The 19,340-nt window shown below is 43.6% G+C and overlaps 1 protein-coding gene across 4 annotated transcripts in view; it reads right to left on the bottom strand.

Annotated features, from left to right (window-relative positions):
- HECTD4 (HECT domain E3 ubiquitin protein ligase 4) overlaps nt 1–19,340 on the bottom strand; it is a 95,316-nt gene that overhangs the window by 39,592 nt on the left and 36,384 nt on the right. Inside the window, exons 17-37 of one of the 4 annotated variants that reach the window (XM_068163366.1) lie at nt 18,494–18,622; nt 17,274–17,398; nt 15,740–15,893; nt 15,369–15,469; nt 13,532–13,730; nt 11,755–11,901; nt 10,419–10,523; nt 9,529–9,692; nt 8,345–8,578; nt 7,400–7,592; nt 7,115–7,219; nt 6,943–7,031; nt 6,056–6,231; nt 5,481–5,616; nt 5,193–5,334; nt 4,917–5,083; nt 3,897–4,043; nt 3,398–3,582; nt 2,148–2,301; nt 1,554–1,834; nt 1,050–1,239 (exon numbers count right to left, since the gene is read on the bottom strand). In XM_068163366.1, coding sequence (XP_068019467.1) covers nt 1,050–1,239; nt 1,554–1,834; nt 2,148–2,301; nt 3,398–3,582; nt 3,897–4,043; nt 4,917–5,083; nt 5,193–5,334; nt 5,481–5,616; nt 6,056–6,231; nt 6,943–7,031; nt 7,115–7,219; nt 7,400–7,592; nt 8,345–8,578; nt 9,529–9,692; nt 10,419–10,523; nt 11,755–11,901; nt 13,532–13,730; nt 15,369–15,469; nt 15,740–15,893; nt 17,274–17,398; nt 18,494–18,622 — 3,323 coding nt within the window. The remainder of the gene's footprint in view (nt 1–1,049; nt 1,240–1,553; nt 1,835–2,147; nt 2,302–3,397; nt 3,583–3,896; nt 4,044–4,916; nt 5,084–5,192; nt 5,335–5,480; nt 5,617–6,055; nt 6,232–6,942; nt 7,032–7,114; nt 7,220–7,399; nt 7,593–8,344; nt 8,579–9,528; nt 9,693–10,418; nt 10,524–11,754; nt 11,902–13,531; nt 13,731–15,368; nt 15,470–15,739; nt 15,894–17,273; nt 17,399–18,493; nt 18,623–19,340) is intronic. The other 3 variants (XM_068163368.1, XM_068163367.1, XM_068163369.1) reach the window with 3 other exon arrangements.

Raw genomic sequence — 19,340 nt, 5'->3', positions numbered from 1 at the left:
TTAAAAGCAATGCTTTTAAAGCCATTATGCTCTAATGGTTCTGTTTGTTAGTCCTACAGAGTCTCTCATACTATAGCCCTTGCCTCCCTCCTCTTTATCTAGAGAGGATATATCAAGCTGCAGCCCTCTATGTAGTACTGAATACAAAACAATGTTCATGTTTTCTGGTGGACTGTCATTTCAGTGGCTGATTATTCATGTGATTCTTTTCAGACAGATTAAGATGTTTTTCTCTTCCTCTGCTAGTGCCTTACATGGCTTGCAAGAAAGCCAGAACATTGCATTTCATATCCCACTCCTCCTTTTATACATCTACATCACAGGATTGGAGAATCCTAAAATGGTTTGGGTTAGAAGGGACCTTAAAGATCACCTAGTTCCACTGCCCTGCCATAGGCAGGGACACCTTCCACTAGACCAGGTTGCTCAAAGGTCCCATCCAACCTGGCCTTGAACACCTCCAAAGAGAGGACATCTGGAACCCTGGGTACCCTGTTGCTGTGCCTCACCAACCTTACTGTAAAGACTTTCTTCCTAATTTCCAGTCTAAATCTCCTTGCTTCCACCTCCAAGTCATTGCCCCTTGTCCTATCACTGCAAGCTCTTATAAAAAATCCCTCCCCAGCTCTCCTGTAGCCCCTCTTCAGGTACCAGAAGGCCACCAGAAGATGTCCCCAGTGCCTTCTCTTCTCCAGGCCAAACAATTCCAACTCTACTCTGTATTCTCTCCTGTTTCAGCTTTGCTACTCTTATGGCTCTTAAACAGTCGTCTACAGAACTGACAATTCTGACAACAAATTGAGATTCAGATTCCTTCTGCTGCTGCCCCCCACACAGTGACTGTCTCTCTTTATCCAGCTAACAGCATGCTAAGCATCAGCCCTATAAAGCTTATCTTCAGAAGCATTATCTTATTTTGCCAGGAAGACGTTTCGCTTTCCCATTTGCTTCTATGCCTAGAATGCACATTTCTACAGCATTAAAACAGAAAGAGAGAGATGGATCTGGTGAAATGGGCTGCTGACTCCAGCCTGGGGAGTTAAGGTTACCTTAGTAATGGCTGAAGGACTTCATGGGATGACTGGTCTTCTCGTTTATGAATGAAAATAGAAAGTTTACCATCCACTGCCTCGCTTTCTTCTCCAGGATCTTTATCGCCTTTTATGGAATTTTTAGGGCTGGCTTTTGCCAAAGTAGTATCTGGCTCGGAGGCAGTTGGAGAAAGAACTGTCTGGCAGCCTTGAATTAAGAAAGTTAAAAAAAACCCAAAACACTAAATAAAGGAAAACACACAACAGGAGCTCAATCAACAAACTTCTTGCCCTTGAAACTAATGCTAACAGGCTGGAGACGCACCTGAAACATTCCTGCCACACAGCTCAGGCTGAGAACAGTTAAGTTAAGAGGAAACTCACAGAAATATCTTCTCTCAGCACTGACAGATCATATACCTTCTCCTTCCTGAGCTTTCTGTCAACCAAAAATCTCCTTGCAGAAACATGACTTGCTTGATAATCTCTCAGACTAGCATGACACCAAAGAGATGCTGGTACCTGGTACGACGTAATCTGCCAGCTTTGCCAACAGCAGAGAGGCGATCTTGGAGGCTGGGTCACTGGGATCATCCTGCTCACTGTTCAGAGAAGGTACTGAGTAACTCCAGGGAGGCAATTCCACATTCCCACAGTCCTCCACACTCATGAGAGGCAGAGCAGCACGACACAACTGGAGGATGATAAGGACCAGCTTTGGAGAAGGACGCTGATCCAAGAGCAGTGACAGGAGCTTGGACACACAGGCAGGCTGGCTCAGGATGGCTTTACCTATGTGGCTCCTGAAAGGAAAAACACACCAGGTAACTGCTGTTCAAAAACAAATTGTTGGATGAAACTCCTGAGGTTAAACATTTATTACAAGATGCCATTAAAAAAATCCAGTGCCTGACAAAACCTTACCTGCAACCATTCCTGCATAACTTGAGAGCGCTGATCACACGCCAAGATTGAGTGTTAGTTTACAGGCAAGTTTTACAATGGCTTTGGAAGTTATTTCACCTTCACTTATTGCAATAAATTCCCCAAAAGATTCCCCACCTGCTTTCATACACAGAAAAACCCCCAAAACCTTCAGAGACAAAGACCAAGTACCTTGACAGGTCATTGAGAAGACTGAGGACATCCTGAAGCGCATCATTTCCCGCAGCTTGATTTCCACAGCACTCAGTGGCTCGGGCAAGGTGGTTGGTAAGGAGGCTGGAGACCTGACGAGCCAGACCAGAGTGAACAGCCTCTGTGGAACCACCTTGAGAAGTCAGGCAAGAATACACATCTGTCAGCAACTAAACTGAGCAAACACATCTACAGATTCCTCACCCATAAAGCTGGGAACTACAAATATCACAGAGCCACAGAATGCAGTGAGTTGGGAGGGACCCTCAAAGGTCATCTTGTCCAACCTCCATGCAGGGAGAAGAGACATCTCAAATTAGATCAGGTTGCTCCCACCAAGTTTGGCCCTGAATGTCTCCAGGGATGGGGCCTCAACCACATCTCCAGGTAACCTGTTCCAGTATTTCACCACTCCCACTGTAAAGAACTTCCTCCTAATGTCCAACCTAAATCTACCTCGGTCTCATTTCAAACTGCCTTCATTTTTATCTTTTTATTTTAGTCTTTATTTTGCTAGAGCAAAACTTTTACATGTAATATCTTTAATTAAAAATAAACACCCAATACAACATCTGTGACCCATTAGCAAACTGCCACCTGTCTAAGCTTTTCTATGTCATGGGTGAACCCTTCCACAAGAGAAATGTGTAAGTGACCACGCAGGACCTCTAGGTTCTCTGGTTTGGTCTAGACAGAATCAGCTAGGAGATCTGAAATTATCCACAGCATGAACACTTCCATGAGGAGGGGAAAAAAAAAAAGGCAAGAACTAGAAAAAAAGGGGAAAAAGATAAAAAGGAGAAAGTATTTTTTGTATCCACTTTTGTGTTTCAATGAACTCACTCATATGGCTCTGAAGTTATGATGGGTGAAGAGCCTATTTTTAATACATTCACAACACTGCTCAGGCACTTGGGCAATCCTAAAGCTCATGGAACAATCTCCAACAGTGATAGAACAGAACAGGTTGGAAAAGACCTTTGAGATCGTCCAGTCCAACCTATCACCCAGCACCATCTAATCAACTAAACCATGGCACCAAGTGCCTCATCCAGGCTCTTCTTAAACACCTCCAGTGATGGTGACTCCACCACCTCCCTGGGCTGCACATTCCAATGGCCAATCTCTCCTTCTGGGAAGAATTTCTTCCCAACATCCAGCCTAAACCTCCCCTGGCACAGCTTGAGACTGCGTCCTCTTGTTCTGGTGCTGGCTGCCCGTGTTCCTACCTTCCTCCTTCTCCCATTCCACACATCGATTGGCTAGCACCTGGAAGGCAGCCCAAGCCATGGTGGCCACCTTCTGTTTCTTAGTCTGCTTTTCATTGGAACTGGATTCTGTCTGGCTGCTTAAACTGCAAAGTCGGTCCATGAGCTGTACCAGGCCACTCCGGACCAAACACTTCTCTTCACTCCTGAATAAGGAGAGAAATTCAGATTTTAGTTAAGTAACTTTGCAGTCACTAACAACAGACACAAGGAAAACCTAAAACTTGCTGTTACTCAGCAGTCAAAGGTTTCACTTTGCAGAGAGATGGTTCTGCCTCTCCCTTGTCCTCCCCAGAAGCAGCTCTGAATTCTTAGAAAACTTAACAGGATGTTCTCTGACACTCCTCATCATGAAGAAAAGGAGAATGTTTACAGTATTTAACGCTTCTCCTGAAGGCAAAACCTAGTAAGGACAGCTGTGGGTGCCCTCCTTCCCTTCTTGGAGGAAATACTTTCATACCTTGTGTATGGTATAGTGCATAAGAGGCCAATGCTATTTGCACAAGCAATGGGGTAGCGAGCACACAAGGAGACCACGGATGTCATAGTCTCTCCAAAAGCTTCCTGGACTTGCTCCACCATCCCACCACACGTGAGCTCTTCAATTCTGTTGATAGAGAGATGAAATGGTAGGATTTCTATGTTAAATAAAGTGAAAAGAGTTCCAAATGTAGCTTTAAAGGAAAAAAAATAGGCAGCACATCTTCAGAATTACTGAATGAAGATTTCCCCAGTGAGGGCACATCCAGGGTACTGTGTCTGGTTCTGGGCTCCCCAGCTCAAGAGAGACAAGGAACTACTGGAGAGCATCCAGAGGAGGCTGCAAAGATATTGAGGGAACTGGAGCATGTCAGTGAGGAGGAAAGCATGAGAGACATGGGGCTGTTGAGCCCTGAGAAGAGCAGCCTGAGAAGGCATCTTCTCAATGCTCAGCAGCAGCTAAAGGGTGATGATCAAGAGGATGGGGCCAGACCCTTTTCAGTGTTGCCCACTGACAGGACAAGGGGCAACAGGCACAAACTGGAATTCAGGAGGTTCCACCTGAACAGGAGAATCATCTTTGTTGTGAGGGTACCAGAGCCTCAGTGCAGGCTGTCCAGAGAAGTTGTGGAGTCTCCCTCTCTGGAGGGATTCCAAACAATCCTGGACATTGTGGTCCTGGGCAGCCTGCTCCAGTATCAGCAAAATCTATCCAATTAACACTCCTATCCAATTAACATGAATTTAGAATTAAGCCAGGACAGTAAGATACCCTATAAATGTGCCTGTGGACACATCATCCCAGAATAAAAGTTCATCTACTGCTAAATAACAGCATTTCTTAGAAGCTCCTGCCTTTCTACCAAAATGGTGGTTGCAAGCTTTGCTCTGCAGACTTGAGCCCTCACAGTCTCTTGTACAGGTTTTTCTTTGCACAAAGCAATTTCCTATCTTCTACAGAGACCAAAACATTTGCTTCTTTTCAGAGAAGTCAACCAACCTTGGTCCTCCCTGAAGTACCATGGTCACTGGGCCTACGAGATGTGTCACACCACCAACCCGGACAGCTGCTGTCAGCAGCTCTCTCATGTGCACCAGGGCTTGCTTCCTCGTATTCCCTCGCCGCCACCTGGTCTGAGCAGCCAGCAGGAAGCTGCTGCTGGACACCTACAAGATTTTGGTTGGTTTTGTTAACAAGACACAAGCAAGACACCTCCTTTCTCGGTGAAAGGCTGGATTTGAGAATCCAGCGATTTAGCAGATTGAAATGACATACTGCTTGGTCAGGATTAGTCCCAATGAAGGCAAACAGCTGCCCCAACAGGACACTGTATGTGGGTTTATCTCTGCTGTCCTCAATGGCCAGTGACTGGAGAAGAGTGAAAGAGCTACTTCTGTGGCTGGTGACGTGACGGCGCCTACGAGGACACAGAAGAATTACACCTGGCAGCAAGAAACTGACCAAAGAAACAAACCCCAAGCAGTGCTATGCTTGCAAAGTTTGTGACTGTTTCAACAGCACAGACCCTGTAAAGCAGCTTAGTGGCCTAGCCCCTTTGTGTACCTTTGGCTTGCCCGAGCAAACTCGATGTCTTCGTTGCCGATCATTTCCAGGTCAGACGGTGCTGACATGCTGCGAAGGAAGACAGGCTGGCGGACTGCATGGGAGATCACTTTTGTCTCAGACGCTGATTTACAGGCTGCAGGATCAGACAATATCAAACAAAGTCACTCCTGGTGTAGGAGCTTGTTTCCAGAGTGATTTTACAAGCACTGTGGACATTCCAGTGAAAGCTGTAACAGCATAGGGAACACGCAGCCTAAGCAAGACCTTGCAACTCGCTTCCGAGGTCTTGCCTGGCTTCAAGGATTGTTTCAAGTTAGGTTTGTTTTGATTAGGTTAAGCATTTTTTTCCCTCCCCCAGTAACTCATGAAATTAAAGTTCAAATCCCACATGTTATTATTCAGACCTTAATTTACCATCATTATGGCAATCAGAAAACAAAGACTCAATTTCATTTACTGCAAGTGAATTTATTTAATGGGAAAAGGGGGGAAAGAAGAGAAAAGAAAAGAAAGGAATGTTATCTTCAGTAAAAAGGAAAGGTAAGGCACAATGTTGGTAATAAAAGATATACCTGGAGTCTCTGCAGGGGTCCCAGATATACTCCTTGTGATCCCAGACTGTGCTGCAATAGTGACATGTAACAAAAGCTCTGCCCTGTTCATCAAGCTCTTCACCAACGTTTTTGTTTTTGCCAGGGGGTGATAGGTCTTCTGAATCAGTGAATTCACCTCCTGGAAAAACTTCTCCCTAAGATTATGAAAGAAAAATGAAAGAAGTGAATTCCTTTATATTTTAATGCCTCCTGCAATGAAGTGTTAAGTGTGGGAAAGGTTATTTTAAAGGAGACAAGCAGATCTATAGCAACAAAGCAGACAGCAGAAAAAAGAGAAGAAATAAGCAAATGATTTGTTAGGAAGTATTAGAAGCTGTAGGACTAATAGGAATACATTTAGCAAAAAAAAATGTTTTATTTAATTAGATCCTGCTAGACAGACAGGAAAATTGAGTTAAAACTGAGTTTAAAGCATTTGCATCCCTGATTGAATCACAGAATTGCTTTGGTTGGAAAAGCCCTCTAAGATCATTGAGTTCAACCTTCAACCTGAGACCATGCCCACCAAACCATGTCCCCAGGCACCATGTCCAGACATTTCCTGAACACCTCCTGGGTGGTGGTGACTCCACCACCACCTCCCTTGGCAACCTATTCCAGTGGCTGACCATGTCCCTGATTTGCTTTCCTTTTACCACTCTTTAATGGGATTAGACATAACATGTTTTCCAACTATTTAGTGCCACCTTTCATTTGGTGTTATGAGGTGTCTGAGGGTACAAGAAGATTCAAACACCTATTTCAGTAAGTATTTATACAGGCAACTTCAACCCTGCACAATTCCTTTTGACACTCACTGAAATTCCACGGCTGCTTAATGCTGCTCATCTGGAAACAGCACTAACCTTAATGCCAGGACCACGTTCTCAAGATCACTTCCATCAAAAGAAACTTCCTTCATGGAACACAGAAGTTCAAGTTCCTTCATCTTGCTCTAAACAAAACAAAGGAAAAGGATGAACATGTCTTGAGAGAGCAGCAGGAAGCAGGAGCAGGCACAGCAGCCATGATGCTTACCTCATTGAAGTGATAATCATAAAAGAAGGGGACATTGTTCTCCAGCTTCCCATGCATGGCATCATCTACCTCACTCTGCCACTTCTGCTCCAGCTCAGCCACACTCTAATCAAGAGATAAAAATAACACTGCAATTGTTCATCTGAAGGATTAGAAAAGACCTTAAAAGAAGAAACTTGAGTACATTTTGTATTTCTGTGTTTCCAAAGTGTTGTCAATGCACCTTTATTCCCCCTCCCCCCCCAAAAAGCCTTCTCTTCCTTTTTAATGTAATTCTCTTTTTACCTGCAGTTGTCTCTCCATGGCATTTAGCTTCTTAAAGGTCTCTCCCATAATTTTACAAAGCAAATCATATTCTTCAGCATGTTCTTCCTGATACTGGAAATTTATCAGGGACTGGAGAGCATCAACCAAATTCAAATGTTTAATGACACAGGAAACTACCATCTCCTCCATGACTTCTGGCTGGATCACTTCCCTAGGGATACAGGTAAAGCCCAACTGATTAAGTGAGAATAAGGGACAAACTTTGGTGAACTGTAAAGAGGAATTGTCAGAGGCTGTGCTCACAAACAAGGGTTTACACAACATGAAATGCAGACCATAACACGTGAGAGGACACATCCTCACTGCTGCTTGTTTAGCTCATTCACTTTGGCACCATATATTACACAGAACCATTATGGGTGGAAAAGACACCCAAGAGCAAGTCCAGCCATTAACCTAACACTGCCAAGGTGACCACCAGACCATGTTCTGAAGTGAAACATCTACACTTGCTCTGAACACCACCAGGGACAGAGACTCCACCACTTCCCTGGGCAGCCTAGTCCGGGCCTTGACCACTCTTTCAGGCAAGAAAATTTTTCCTAATATCCAGACTGAATCTCCTCTGATACAACTTGAGGCTGTTTGCTCTCATCCTGTCGTTTGTTAATTGGCAGAAGAGAGCGATCCTCACCTCACTCCAATCTCTTCTCAGGGAGTTGGAGAGAGCAAGGTGGTCTCCCCCAAGCCTCCTGCTCTCCAGAACAGCACTAAGCAACCCCCATTCCCCCAGCCACTCCATACAAGACTCGTGCTCTAGACCCTTCATCAGCTTTGTTGCCCTCATTTGGACACACTCCAGCAACTGGAAGTCCTTCTTGGAGCGAGGGGCTCAAAAGTGAACAATTATTTCAAGCCATGAAAGTCACATTAGAAAACCAGAGCGAAGCAAGGACTACTTACTTTATGCTAGGTCTAAACTGAGGCCGAGCACGCCCAGAAATTTCCCTGAGTTTTATCATGATTCCTGGAGGCAACCTGATCCTAGGCAGATCAAAGTAGTGTCCAACAGGAGGCACTAGAACATCAGAGGGATATGTGAATTCTCTATCTTCATCGATAGTAAGAGGCAGTGGAGAAGGACTTGGTGTAAGGGCTGGAGATATTACACCATTAGCTTCCACCTGCCACTGGCACCTGGAAAAGTAAACAAAAACAGATGAACAGGGTTTATTTCCTCCTTCCCCCCCCCCTAACTCTTCTCCCTTTATTCAGAAAGGCACATTTGTCAACAACACATTACAAAGACAGACTGAGGATTAAGTGTGGTCTGCACCAACCACAGCCAAATCCTCCTCTGCTTGCTCTGAAGAAAGCCCCCAGAATTCCAAAGAATATTCCCTTAGCTTTAGGAAAGAAAGAATTGCTGACCAGAGTCTGCAGGGGAAATTATCAAAACATTACCTTAAAACATAGGACTCAAGCACAACTGCAGAGTGTGGCCAGCAGGTGGAGGGAGGTTGTCCTCCACCTCTACTCTGCTCTACTGAGGAGACTTTTGGAGTACTGAATCCAGTTCTGGGGTTCCCAGTTCAGGAGAGACTGGGAACTACTGGAGTCCAGCAAAGGCTGCAAAGATGCTGAGGGGCTTGGAACATCTCTGAGGTGGAAAGGCTGAGAGCCCTGGGGCTGTTGAGCCCGGAGAAGAGCAGCCTGACAGGAGATCTGATCAATGCTCAGAAAGAGTCAAAGAGCTCATGGTGGGCAAAAGGATGGGACCAGATACCTGCCAGTGGCGCTCAGGGACAGGACAAGGGGGCAAGGGGCACAAACTTTAAGCCAGCAGGTTCCACCTGAACAGAAGGAACGTGTTTGCTGTGAGGATGCTGGAGCAGGCTGCCCAAAGAGACTGTACAGTTTCCTTCTCTGGAGAGATTCCAAACCCTCCTGGAGATTGTGATCCTGGGCAAAGTGCTGTGAGTGCCCCTGCTTTAGCAGTGGGGTTGGGCTGGATGATTTCCAGAGGTCGGTCCCTTCTGATCCCTACCATGATAGGATTCCATAAACTACAAAAGTCACCCTCTGAAAAACAGAAACCAAACAAAAAACGCCCCCAAGAAACCACCACATGATCAATTTTTAATTACCTTTGTAAGAGTTTAGATCTCAAGAGTTCCTGACAGGTTTCTTCATCTTTGGTAATTTCAGGTCCATTGTATAATATTCGCAGCATAGAACAAGCTAACACAGAAAGGCCAAGTGCCAGGTCAACTAAGAAAGGCAAGCCTCCTGATACATCCTCTGAAGACTCCTGTAGTAGGAATAGTGATAAGTTGCACTGATCAATCAGCCATGAAGCCCTCCCCTGATACATTTCAAGATAGGAGATTTTAGATATAAATCTTAAGATATCTGTCTCTGATTTTTGTATCTATCAGGCCTACGTTTCTTACCCAGAGGTACACTTGACAGAAATGCTTAACAAAAAGCAATGTATAAGATCAACTCAAGACTAAAAACAAAGGATTCAAACATTCTTTTCCTGAACCAAAACAGAAAAGGTAAAGTTATTTCTGGTTCAGTCACCCTTTGGCCTGTAGATCTGTCCTCTCACAGGCCTAGCCCTAACTTTTAGTGGAGGGATCTGAGTTTGGTTTTGTTTGATCCCAGTGGCCCTCCCCTCCCTGTGTAGGCTGGAATTTATTATTCCCCTCATTGAATCTCTAACGTTCAGGTTGCTACCTATGCCTGCAAAGAAATTCTGATCTCCAAGGACCTATTTGGTAATAACTTCTTCATAAAACCCTATGCATGGAACAGGCCATGCCACAGGGTGCCTCTAGCTAAAGAAGACAAACAGCTACAGCTTAGGTCCTTTACACTGTGAAAGGACGATTTGCCTTATTGCCAAAGTAAGTAAAGTACTCCTGGTTTATATTCCACCTTGGAAGGACATTTCTGTTTGATCTGCAGCGTGTCACAGACAAAGAGAAACTGAAGCTGAACCTGTCCCACGGAATCTGTCCCGTTTGAGTACCTGTGCTCGAACAGTGCAAGCAAAGCCCCACATAGCTTTGTCTGGAGTGTTGTGCTCACGGCCACTCCGCATTTCAAAGGAGAAGGTGACTGTATCTCCTTCCACCTTCACATTTTGATGGGAAGGAGGGGGGGAGGGAAAAAAAAAAAAAAGAAGATACATTTAAGAACTGAAGCAAACAAAACAGGCTGTTCATAAAAGTGGCTTATTTTATGGATTAATGCTTTTAATGACAGTTACCTAACCGTGATTTTTTTATCTCCAATTAGATACTCTGATTTCAGAGTCTTCCCTTTTAGTCAGGGATATCATTTGGTGGACAATCTGATTTGAATTTCGTTGCTGGCTAATTACAGCCAACCCCAAAAAGCCACCACCACCACAGCTGTAGAATCAAAACTCAGCTTTATCACTCTGCGTTAGTTGGCCTTGATTTTCATCGAAACACTTCCATTATTTGTTTGCAAGAAACCATGCAACAATCAACAGTTCTCTTCCTGAAAGAGGACAGACAAGCTCTTCAAGGAGCAGAATATGTCAGCACATTAACAGAGGAGTTTGCTAAAAGATTCAGATATAAAAGATAAAAAGCTACCAAGAGCAATATAAAAAATCTGGGCCTGCAAAATGAATTAAGCTCCATTAAAGGTGAACAACAGAGTGCTTGTCTGACATTGCTTTCCAGTTTATTCTTGGGTTTGCCTCTGATACTCTCTTTTGTTATGCACATAAGCCCCATTTGAGAGTGGGACAATGTAGCAGCACAAAGATGTAAGAAGAAGGAAAAAAAAAGTTAATCATATTGCATACAGCCTGCAGAATTCTTGAAACACTGAAGTCTCAAGAAGGCTGAGGGATTTTTCTGTCTTAGCTTTACTACCCAAAAGTATCCAATGTAATTTCAACACCCAACACAAATGGTTGGAAAGTTGCTGCATTTAACTGCTTGGTAAATTTGTGGGCTACTGCTAATAAAAAAATGCAGCGGTGCCCACAGACCTTAAGAAAATATGCACAGCCTCAGCCTGTGCAAGAATTTCTGCTAGGAGGGTATGAGAACAGCAGTGCCATTAGACTCCAGGATTGAAAACACACTGATAATGAATTCCAGTAAGACATAACAAAACGAGATAAGCTCGAAGAGAAGCATCACACAGAACAGAGTTTAAAGTTATATCCCCAAGGACATAGCAGCCCACTTATAAGTGATCTTGTCATGGGAAACCATACACTTAAAAGCTTGGACTTCATTGCTCTAAGGGTTAAAATGGACTTGAGATGGACTTTCCAAAGGGGATTTTGCTATGGGGAATATTGGTGGATTATAATACTGTACCTTTACTAAGTCTTTCGGCCAACCAGTTCCTAAGACACTACGGCTGCCATATCCCAGTGTATTGCCTCCATACTCAGCAACCTTCCTACTGTTTGTGTTAGGACCAGCATAGATCACCAACTTCAAAACATAAAATACACTGTTAGACTGTAAGAGAAAAACAAGAAAATCTAATAATAATAATAATACTTAGCACTCACACCACGCTTTCTGTTCTCAAAGCGCTTTATCAACATTAACAAAGCCTCACAGCAGCCCTGTGAGGTGAGCAGGCAAGTATTATTATCCCCATTTTACAGATGGGGAAACTGAGGCAGAGAGGACATTGAGTGACTTGCCCTCAAGGTCACACAGCAAGTCAGCAACGAACATGGGAGCAGCAGCTGGGAGAAATCCTAACTTGCAGTCCTCAGGCTGATCTAACAGGAACATCCTGGAACTAGTACATACTAGAACATCAGTGAGGGTGGTGAGACACTGCAAGAGGTTACCCAGGAAGGTTGTGGACACATCAGGTTGGATGGGGCCTTGAGCAGCCTGGTCTAGTGGAAGGTGTCCCTGCCCATGGCAGAGGGTTGGGACTAGATGAGCTTTAAGGTCCCTTCCAACCTAGCCCGTTCTATCAACCTATAAATCCTGCCTCTCTACTAAGACATAGATTGATCCTGCTCCCATCCTATTTTGTCAGTGACTTCTATGGAAGCAAGAAAGCCCAAAGTTTACTGGTTAAAATCCTCCAGAAATGGGTGACATTAATATTAAAAGACACTTATAAATAATTAATTATTCTTCTTGCTCTCTGTCGAGGAATATATGGCAACCATTAGTAAGCAGCACAAGCAGCTCTCTGAAGACACAGAGGTAATAAGTGCTGTTACTTGTGGGTTTGATATTGAAAATACTTCTTGATGTAAATACATGCAAACAACTCATTTGTCTTGGTTCTGGTTTTCTGGGGGTTGGTTTGGGGGGGAGGTGGGGGGGGGGGGAAGTAACCTTTCCAGTTCTGCCCAGTTTAAACTGTGCTGATCTACCGAGTAGGCAGACAGATTAAAATTGAGAAATGAGGCCTGAACAACAGGCAAGAAATGAGAAGGAAGTGAAATTGTGACAGTTTGAGCCACCATGAAGTGAACTTTGAAGAAAATTGGATGAGTTGGTATGAATTTCTGGAGGTGGGGGGGGAACCCAAACCAACCCCTCCAAGACCCCACAATTCTGCAGCTTACTTTCTTATCTCATTACTACTTCTGACATCTTCTGGAAACTTCCTGGTAACAGAGTTTAACTCTTTAAAAAAAAGACCCTCAAAAACTGTCAGATTTTAGACCCTGAAATGATCATTGGATATTATGCTCTGAAACAACACACAGGAAGAAGGAAGCACATGTTCTTTTGGGATTACTTCTCCAAGAATAACAGAAATTAAATGTGAGCCATTTATCTTCACCTTCCTGTCTTTTCATGCCTACAAGTCTCCATACAGTTTCTGTCATTAAGCTAAGTTCAGTCTTAAGATGAAACCCCAGAATTCTTTTGAGGTTATTCACACTTGTGCCACACAAGACATAACCTCTCTGCATCTCTGTTACAGCCCTGAAGTGGGCAGACTGCGAGTGTCCCAGTAAACTCCTCACAGTAAAAGCCTCCTGTTTTAATCTAACCACTGGAAATCAGGTGTCATGAAAGACAAGGGGGGGCAAGAAAGATGAAAATGGGAAATGCTGCTGACAGAAATATATACAAAGCAAGAACTTCTGAACTGGCCCTTGCTTACCTTATCATAATCATACTGTGAAGAACATCTGTTGTCAAATCTAAGATACAGACAGCGGGCTCCTGGAATATGGACAGTTTCTTTAAATTTATAGTTATCCCTGACAGGATGAACTGTTTCTACAGTCTTCCCAGCAGCCCAGGGAGCAGGGATCTTCAAACCCGTGAGGAAGCCTGGTTCTTCTTTCTCTTCCAGCATTCTGAAATTAGAGTGACAATTGAGTCCTAAGTTCAACACAGATTTCTACGCCACAGTCAGACAGCAGACGCAGGGCTGTTATGCAGTGACCTAAAGTCTTCAGAGAATACTTTAGGCTGGAAAAGGCCTTTAAGACCATCAAGTGCAACTGCTAGCCCAGCACTGCTGGGTCTTCACTAATCCATATCTCTCACTCAGCACCACAGCTGTTCAGTCCCTCCAGGGATGGGGACTCCACCACTAGGCAGGCTGGGCCAGGCCTCAACAGCACTTCTGTGGGAAGAAATTGTTCCTCATGTGCAACCTAAACCTTTCTGGTACAACTTCAGGCCATTTTCCCTTGTCCTGTCACTTGTTCCTTGGCAGAAGAGACCAACCCCCACCTGGGTCCAACCTCCTTTCAGGGAGTTGTAGAGAGCCAGAAAGTCTCCCCTCACCCTCCTTTTCTCCAGGCTGAACAACTTCAGTTCCATCAGCTGCTCCTCCTAAGACTTGTGCTCCAGACCCTGTACCAGGTTTGTTGTCCTTCTCTGCACCTGTTGCAGAACCTTAATGTCACCCTTCTAGTGAGGTGCCCTCATCATAGATTCATCCTCATTTTAGGCGTAATTGTATTGAGGGAGCAAGCAGAACTTCAACAGCACAAACCCTGTACACTAGAAATCACCATGCCAATCTCTCACCTGTATGACCTGAACTTCCCCCAATGCTTTCCCAGCTAAGTAGCACCATAAAGAAGTAAATGGCACTATGTGTGGATGGTTTTGGGGCATAAAAAACATTAAATCTCTTCCCTCCTGGAAGAGCACCCAAACCTGATCATACTGTCCTAAAACAATATGCCAAGCATTTCACTGAAGCTTCTATTTGGAGAAGGAGGATTGAAAACTAATTCTGCTGAGTTTTCACACCGCATATTGCACATCACCACAAGTTGTTTAATGCTATAGAATCTGCAAACAGCTGTGGTAAGCAGGTTTTTGCTCAATTTAGCTGGGTAGTTGTTTCTAAGCAGAGGCTGTGGAACTTTTGAGCTGAGAGACAGGCTTTAAAGGCAGGATTTAAAATCATCGTATTTCCCTGCGCAAATGAAGCCATTTAATGTCTTTCCAACGGTTTTGCTACTGTATCTCAGGCTGCCAGAGCAATTTACATTTTCTCATCATGGTCCTCCTTAGCTTAATTTATTGCAAGAGCAACATTTAAAATTAATTCCTAATGCTTGAAGCAAGGGGAAAAAAACAAAACAAATCATACCCTGTGCAAATAACCTGAAGATATTAATCATTTCATTCTACAGGCAAACAAAAAAGTATGCTCGAACTAATTGTCTTTTGTAAAGGCTTAGGTATCTCTAAGACACTCTTAGAAACCATTAGAACTTTGCCTTAAAAAAACCCCAACCAAAAACCACAGCAATGGTCAAATGAGTTGCTCCAGCCCTACAACCACTCCAGGTCAGGTTGATTGGGGTGTTGAGCAACTTGATCTAGTTGCAGATACCCCTCCTCACTGCAGAAGGGTTGGACTAAACGAGCTTTAAGGTCCCTTCTTCCAACATAAAGCATTCTAGGATTCTCTGAAAATTCCAGCTAAGTTATTTTACCCCATGGAAAGACCCAAAGTTAAAGAAAATCACCTCTCATCAGGTAAGAGCTTCCCTTTCTGTTCTGATGCACCACTGGGGGAACTGTGCAGCTCTGAGAAAACTGGAGACTGAGTTTTAAGCAGCAGTGCAGTCTGTGGCACAAAATACACATTAGAAACATGTGAACAGCGAATCATTTAGGATCTTGTTAGTGAAATACATTAATAACATTGTATATCATTATTGACACTAAGTCATTACATAATATTTCTTATACCAAGTCAGATTTAATATTCAGCTTTTGTGGCTGTTGAGTAATTCTTAAACTATGATCAGCAGAAAGTTGGCTGAGATCTACAGCGGTTCAGATGTGCGCCACATCTTTCTTCCTTTGTGTACAACTGCTGACACAAAGAGCATACCTGGCTTGTGTAAAGAACCAGCTGCACCAGCTGAGGCATCAAGGCATCAGCCATGGTTAGAGTTTGCAAATTTGGGTGCATCAGAGATGTCAGCAGGACAGGAAGCAGGTGACCAAGCATAGTAGCCTTCGTTATTTGCTCCAGGCCTTTTAATCTGTAAGGAGAGTCAAGGTTTACACAGCAACAACTAGTTTCTCAGGGTATCACACTACTATTTTCAGTCATCTGTTTAATTGTCTAACAGGCTATGTGAGCATTTGCCTTATATTAAGCTTTTATATTGCATTAAACAAAACCAACCCCCCCCCCCCCCCCCAAACTTAGTATCTTGAAAACACCACAATTTCTCCCCAAGTGTTGGTGTCCTACTCTTTGCTGTCAATTCTTACTATACAATGCCAGAGCAGGAGACAGTAAATCAAGAGTTTAATAATTACTTAGAAAATTATAAACTCCCATGGGTGGGGGATGAAAATCCACATCAAATGTAAAAGTGTTTGCTCAGTGTGTGTACTAGGCTCCTAGCAGGCACAGCTCAAAGTACTTGAAAAGAATCTGCATCTCCAAAAATACATTTGATCATGAAACCCATCTGAAAAGCTCTCCAAAGAGTCGTGTATTGTCAATAAACAAAGCTAATCTTGCAGGCACAGGAAAGAAGAGAAACTGAAACACACCAAAGAGAGGGAGGTGTTTGTTTAATGAGAGAAAAGGTCACAGCTTTTGTTTTTTGAGTTGAGGGGAGGTAAGGAAGGGCATGCAGGAGAGAAGGCTCCGAGGTGACCTAATTGTGGCCTTCCAGTATCTGAAGGGGGCCTACAGGAAGGCTGGGGAAGGACTTCTCAGGATGTCAGGGAGTGATAGGACTAGGGGGAATGGAATGAAGCTGGAGGTGGGGAGATTCAGGCTAGATGTGAGGAGGAGGTTCTTCACCATGAGAGTGGTGAAACCCTGGAATGGGTTGTCCAGGGAGGTGGTCGAGGCCCCATCCCTGGAGGTGTTTAAGCCCAGGCTGGCTGAGGCTCTGGCCAGGCTGATCTAGTGTGGGGTGTCCCTGTCCATGGCAGGGGGGTTGGAACTAGCTGATCCTTGTGGTCCCTTCCAACCCTGAATGATACTATGATACTACGATATGATAACACCACCCAAGATGTACCATGGATAAAGTATCTAGTCCAGCTCCTAGGGACTTAACAGTCAGGAGCTTAAAAATCTTGCCCTAGCTCCCAGGAATATTCCCAGCTGACTGACTCCAGTTTGGTTCCACTTACCCTGCTGACAAATACTATTGGAATGGAGTCAAATCTTAGTTAGAGCTTTCTATAGATTATCGAGCTGGTAGTGCTGACACAGAGAGACTAATCCTGAATTCTTCAGAAGAGAAGTGCTAAGCAAATGCTGTAGCAAGGAACAGTTCCTACACATGCAAAGCTCAAACATGAAGTGACATAGGAGGAGTAATTTGAGCTGTGCTTGTCCAACAAACTTCCTAACTCAGCAGTTCTCTGTTTTCAGGTGAGCATATTCCTCTTACCTTTGCTCTCGATCAGAAATGTCACTGTTTATTAGTGCTGTAGTGACTTGCTGCAACATCTCTAAGACCTCATCACACCCTGTCAGAATTTGTGTAGCAAGAGACAAAATGCTGGTCTTGAGCTCCTAGGCACAAAAAGAATTAGAGGATATTGAAATTCTTAGAGACTCCCAAAAAAAGGACAAGAGAACAAAACGATGGAGTTCCAAATTAAGATAATGATAATGTGACCTGGCAGGCCTGCAGCAGTAGATTCATCCAAGACTTAAATTTGATTAATGCTAAGCCCCAAAGTGCTGGGAGAAACTAGGTGCATATTTTACAGGATGCACATCCAGTTTCTAGAGGGAAGGAATCCCCAAGTCCAGCACAGGAGAGAGAGCTGTTAGCCAGCCAAGGTACAGCATTGGTGACAGAATGTCCTAGCAGGTATGAGGATCACTGTAGAGAGAGAAACTGAACAATGAGAACATGGGTGAATAGTGAGACAAGAAAAATACCACAATATTTAGCATTTACTCAATGAGCCTGAACAAATAACTTCCAACTGTAGCACATTACAAGCACACAAAGTCTCACAGAGCAGCAGACTAAACCAGCTTAACAAACAATAGCAGGAATTCAAAAGTCAATACCATTACAGGAGAATTGTTACTGTTACAACTGCTGTGACAAGACAGCCTGCATGCTGGGACAAATCTGGCTTCCATGAGTTCATTTAAGACTATCCTATCCACAAAGCCTGTCCTCTTAATAGTGCCCTTGCCACAAATATTAGTCAAGTTATTTCAGACAACAGATACATTTTCTAAGTAATAATGTGAAGACTGCAAAAATGCAGGAGCCATTTGCCTATAAATAGGAAAATCCTTTCCTATTTATAGTTAAAAATTACTTTATCAACCACCACCAAAGTGATTTGGAGATGAATTTTCTTGCTAGTTTATATTAATTAAAATAGATTTTAAACCTCATTATACATATACTTAGGAAAGGAAGTGTCTGCTCTCCCTGATAATATAGAACCCAAGCTGGAATACTGAACACAGAACAACTGCAGACTATCTGGAGAACAGGAGAAACACCTGCCTCCAGTAATTTAACAATGTCAAGAGGAAAAGAACCCAGAAAATATGTAAGTGGAATGCATCGTAGAAACAAGAGGTGTCACAGGAACACTGACTGTAGAGAGCCATACTAGAATAAAACTTGGTGTTTACCTGTACCTTCAATGTCTCTCCCTGTAAGGAGCTGTCACTGTCATCATTTTCATCAGGTTTAATCAAAATAGTGTTACTGAGGAGGTGGTTCTGCACAGCCATCAGATACCGCAAACAGGAAGATGCAGCCTTTAACATAAATAAGCACACTTTACATCATCTAAACCCTGCCATCAACCTTGAATCAGGTTAATTCCTGGACTTTGAAATATAAAAGGGGGAGGGGGGGGGGAACATTGAGGGGAAAGCACAAGCAAAGCATAAACTTCATTTTCCTTGAATAGGAATTTTCTTTGTTGATTCGAGAGAAGCTTGTGAATACACAGAATTTAAGAGGAGAAACTGGCTGCAAGAACACTGAACTTTGTGGAATGACTTGCAAAACAAAGGAGCAGAACCATTTCATCCACATATGCAACATTATGGACTATTTAAATACTGCCACACTGACTAATTCTTACAAGGTATTCCCACCACAGAATGCAATTTACTTTACATTCCTGGAGGTGCTGCTTCTACGCTGCTACTCCTTTCCCACCCTCCTGCAGCACAGGCCCTGACTGCCTGTCCCCTCCCCAGCGTCACCTGCCTTGCCATCAGCCAAAGCAGGGAGCTGATCCTGTTGGAAACATCTGTACATGCTTTTACCATTAAACAATGCCAACTTTCACTCAGTTTCATCTGTAAATGAAACTCCTTTATGGTTATGCATCATTATACACAACCACATAAAGGGTTTATCTTGGGTTTTAAGCTTGGAAGATTTTGATACAAAAAAACCCTTCCTTAAATTGTAACAGCTGCCAGAGCAATTGGAAAACATAGCCACATATAAACCTGTGTTAGC

Source organism: Melanerpes formicivorus, unplaced genomic scaffold (genome assembly GCF_026170545.1).
Source record: "Melanerpes formicivorus ecotype bairdi unplaced genomic scaffold, bMelFor1.0.p_v2 SCAF_72, whole genome shotgun sequence".
Taxonomy (NCBI): Eukaryota; Metazoa; Chordata; class Aves; order Piciformes; family Picidae; genus Melanerpes; species Melanerpes formicivorus.
The sequence above is the reverse complement of the archived record's forward strand: the minus strand, read 5'-3'. Positions and strand labels throughout refer to the sequence as shown.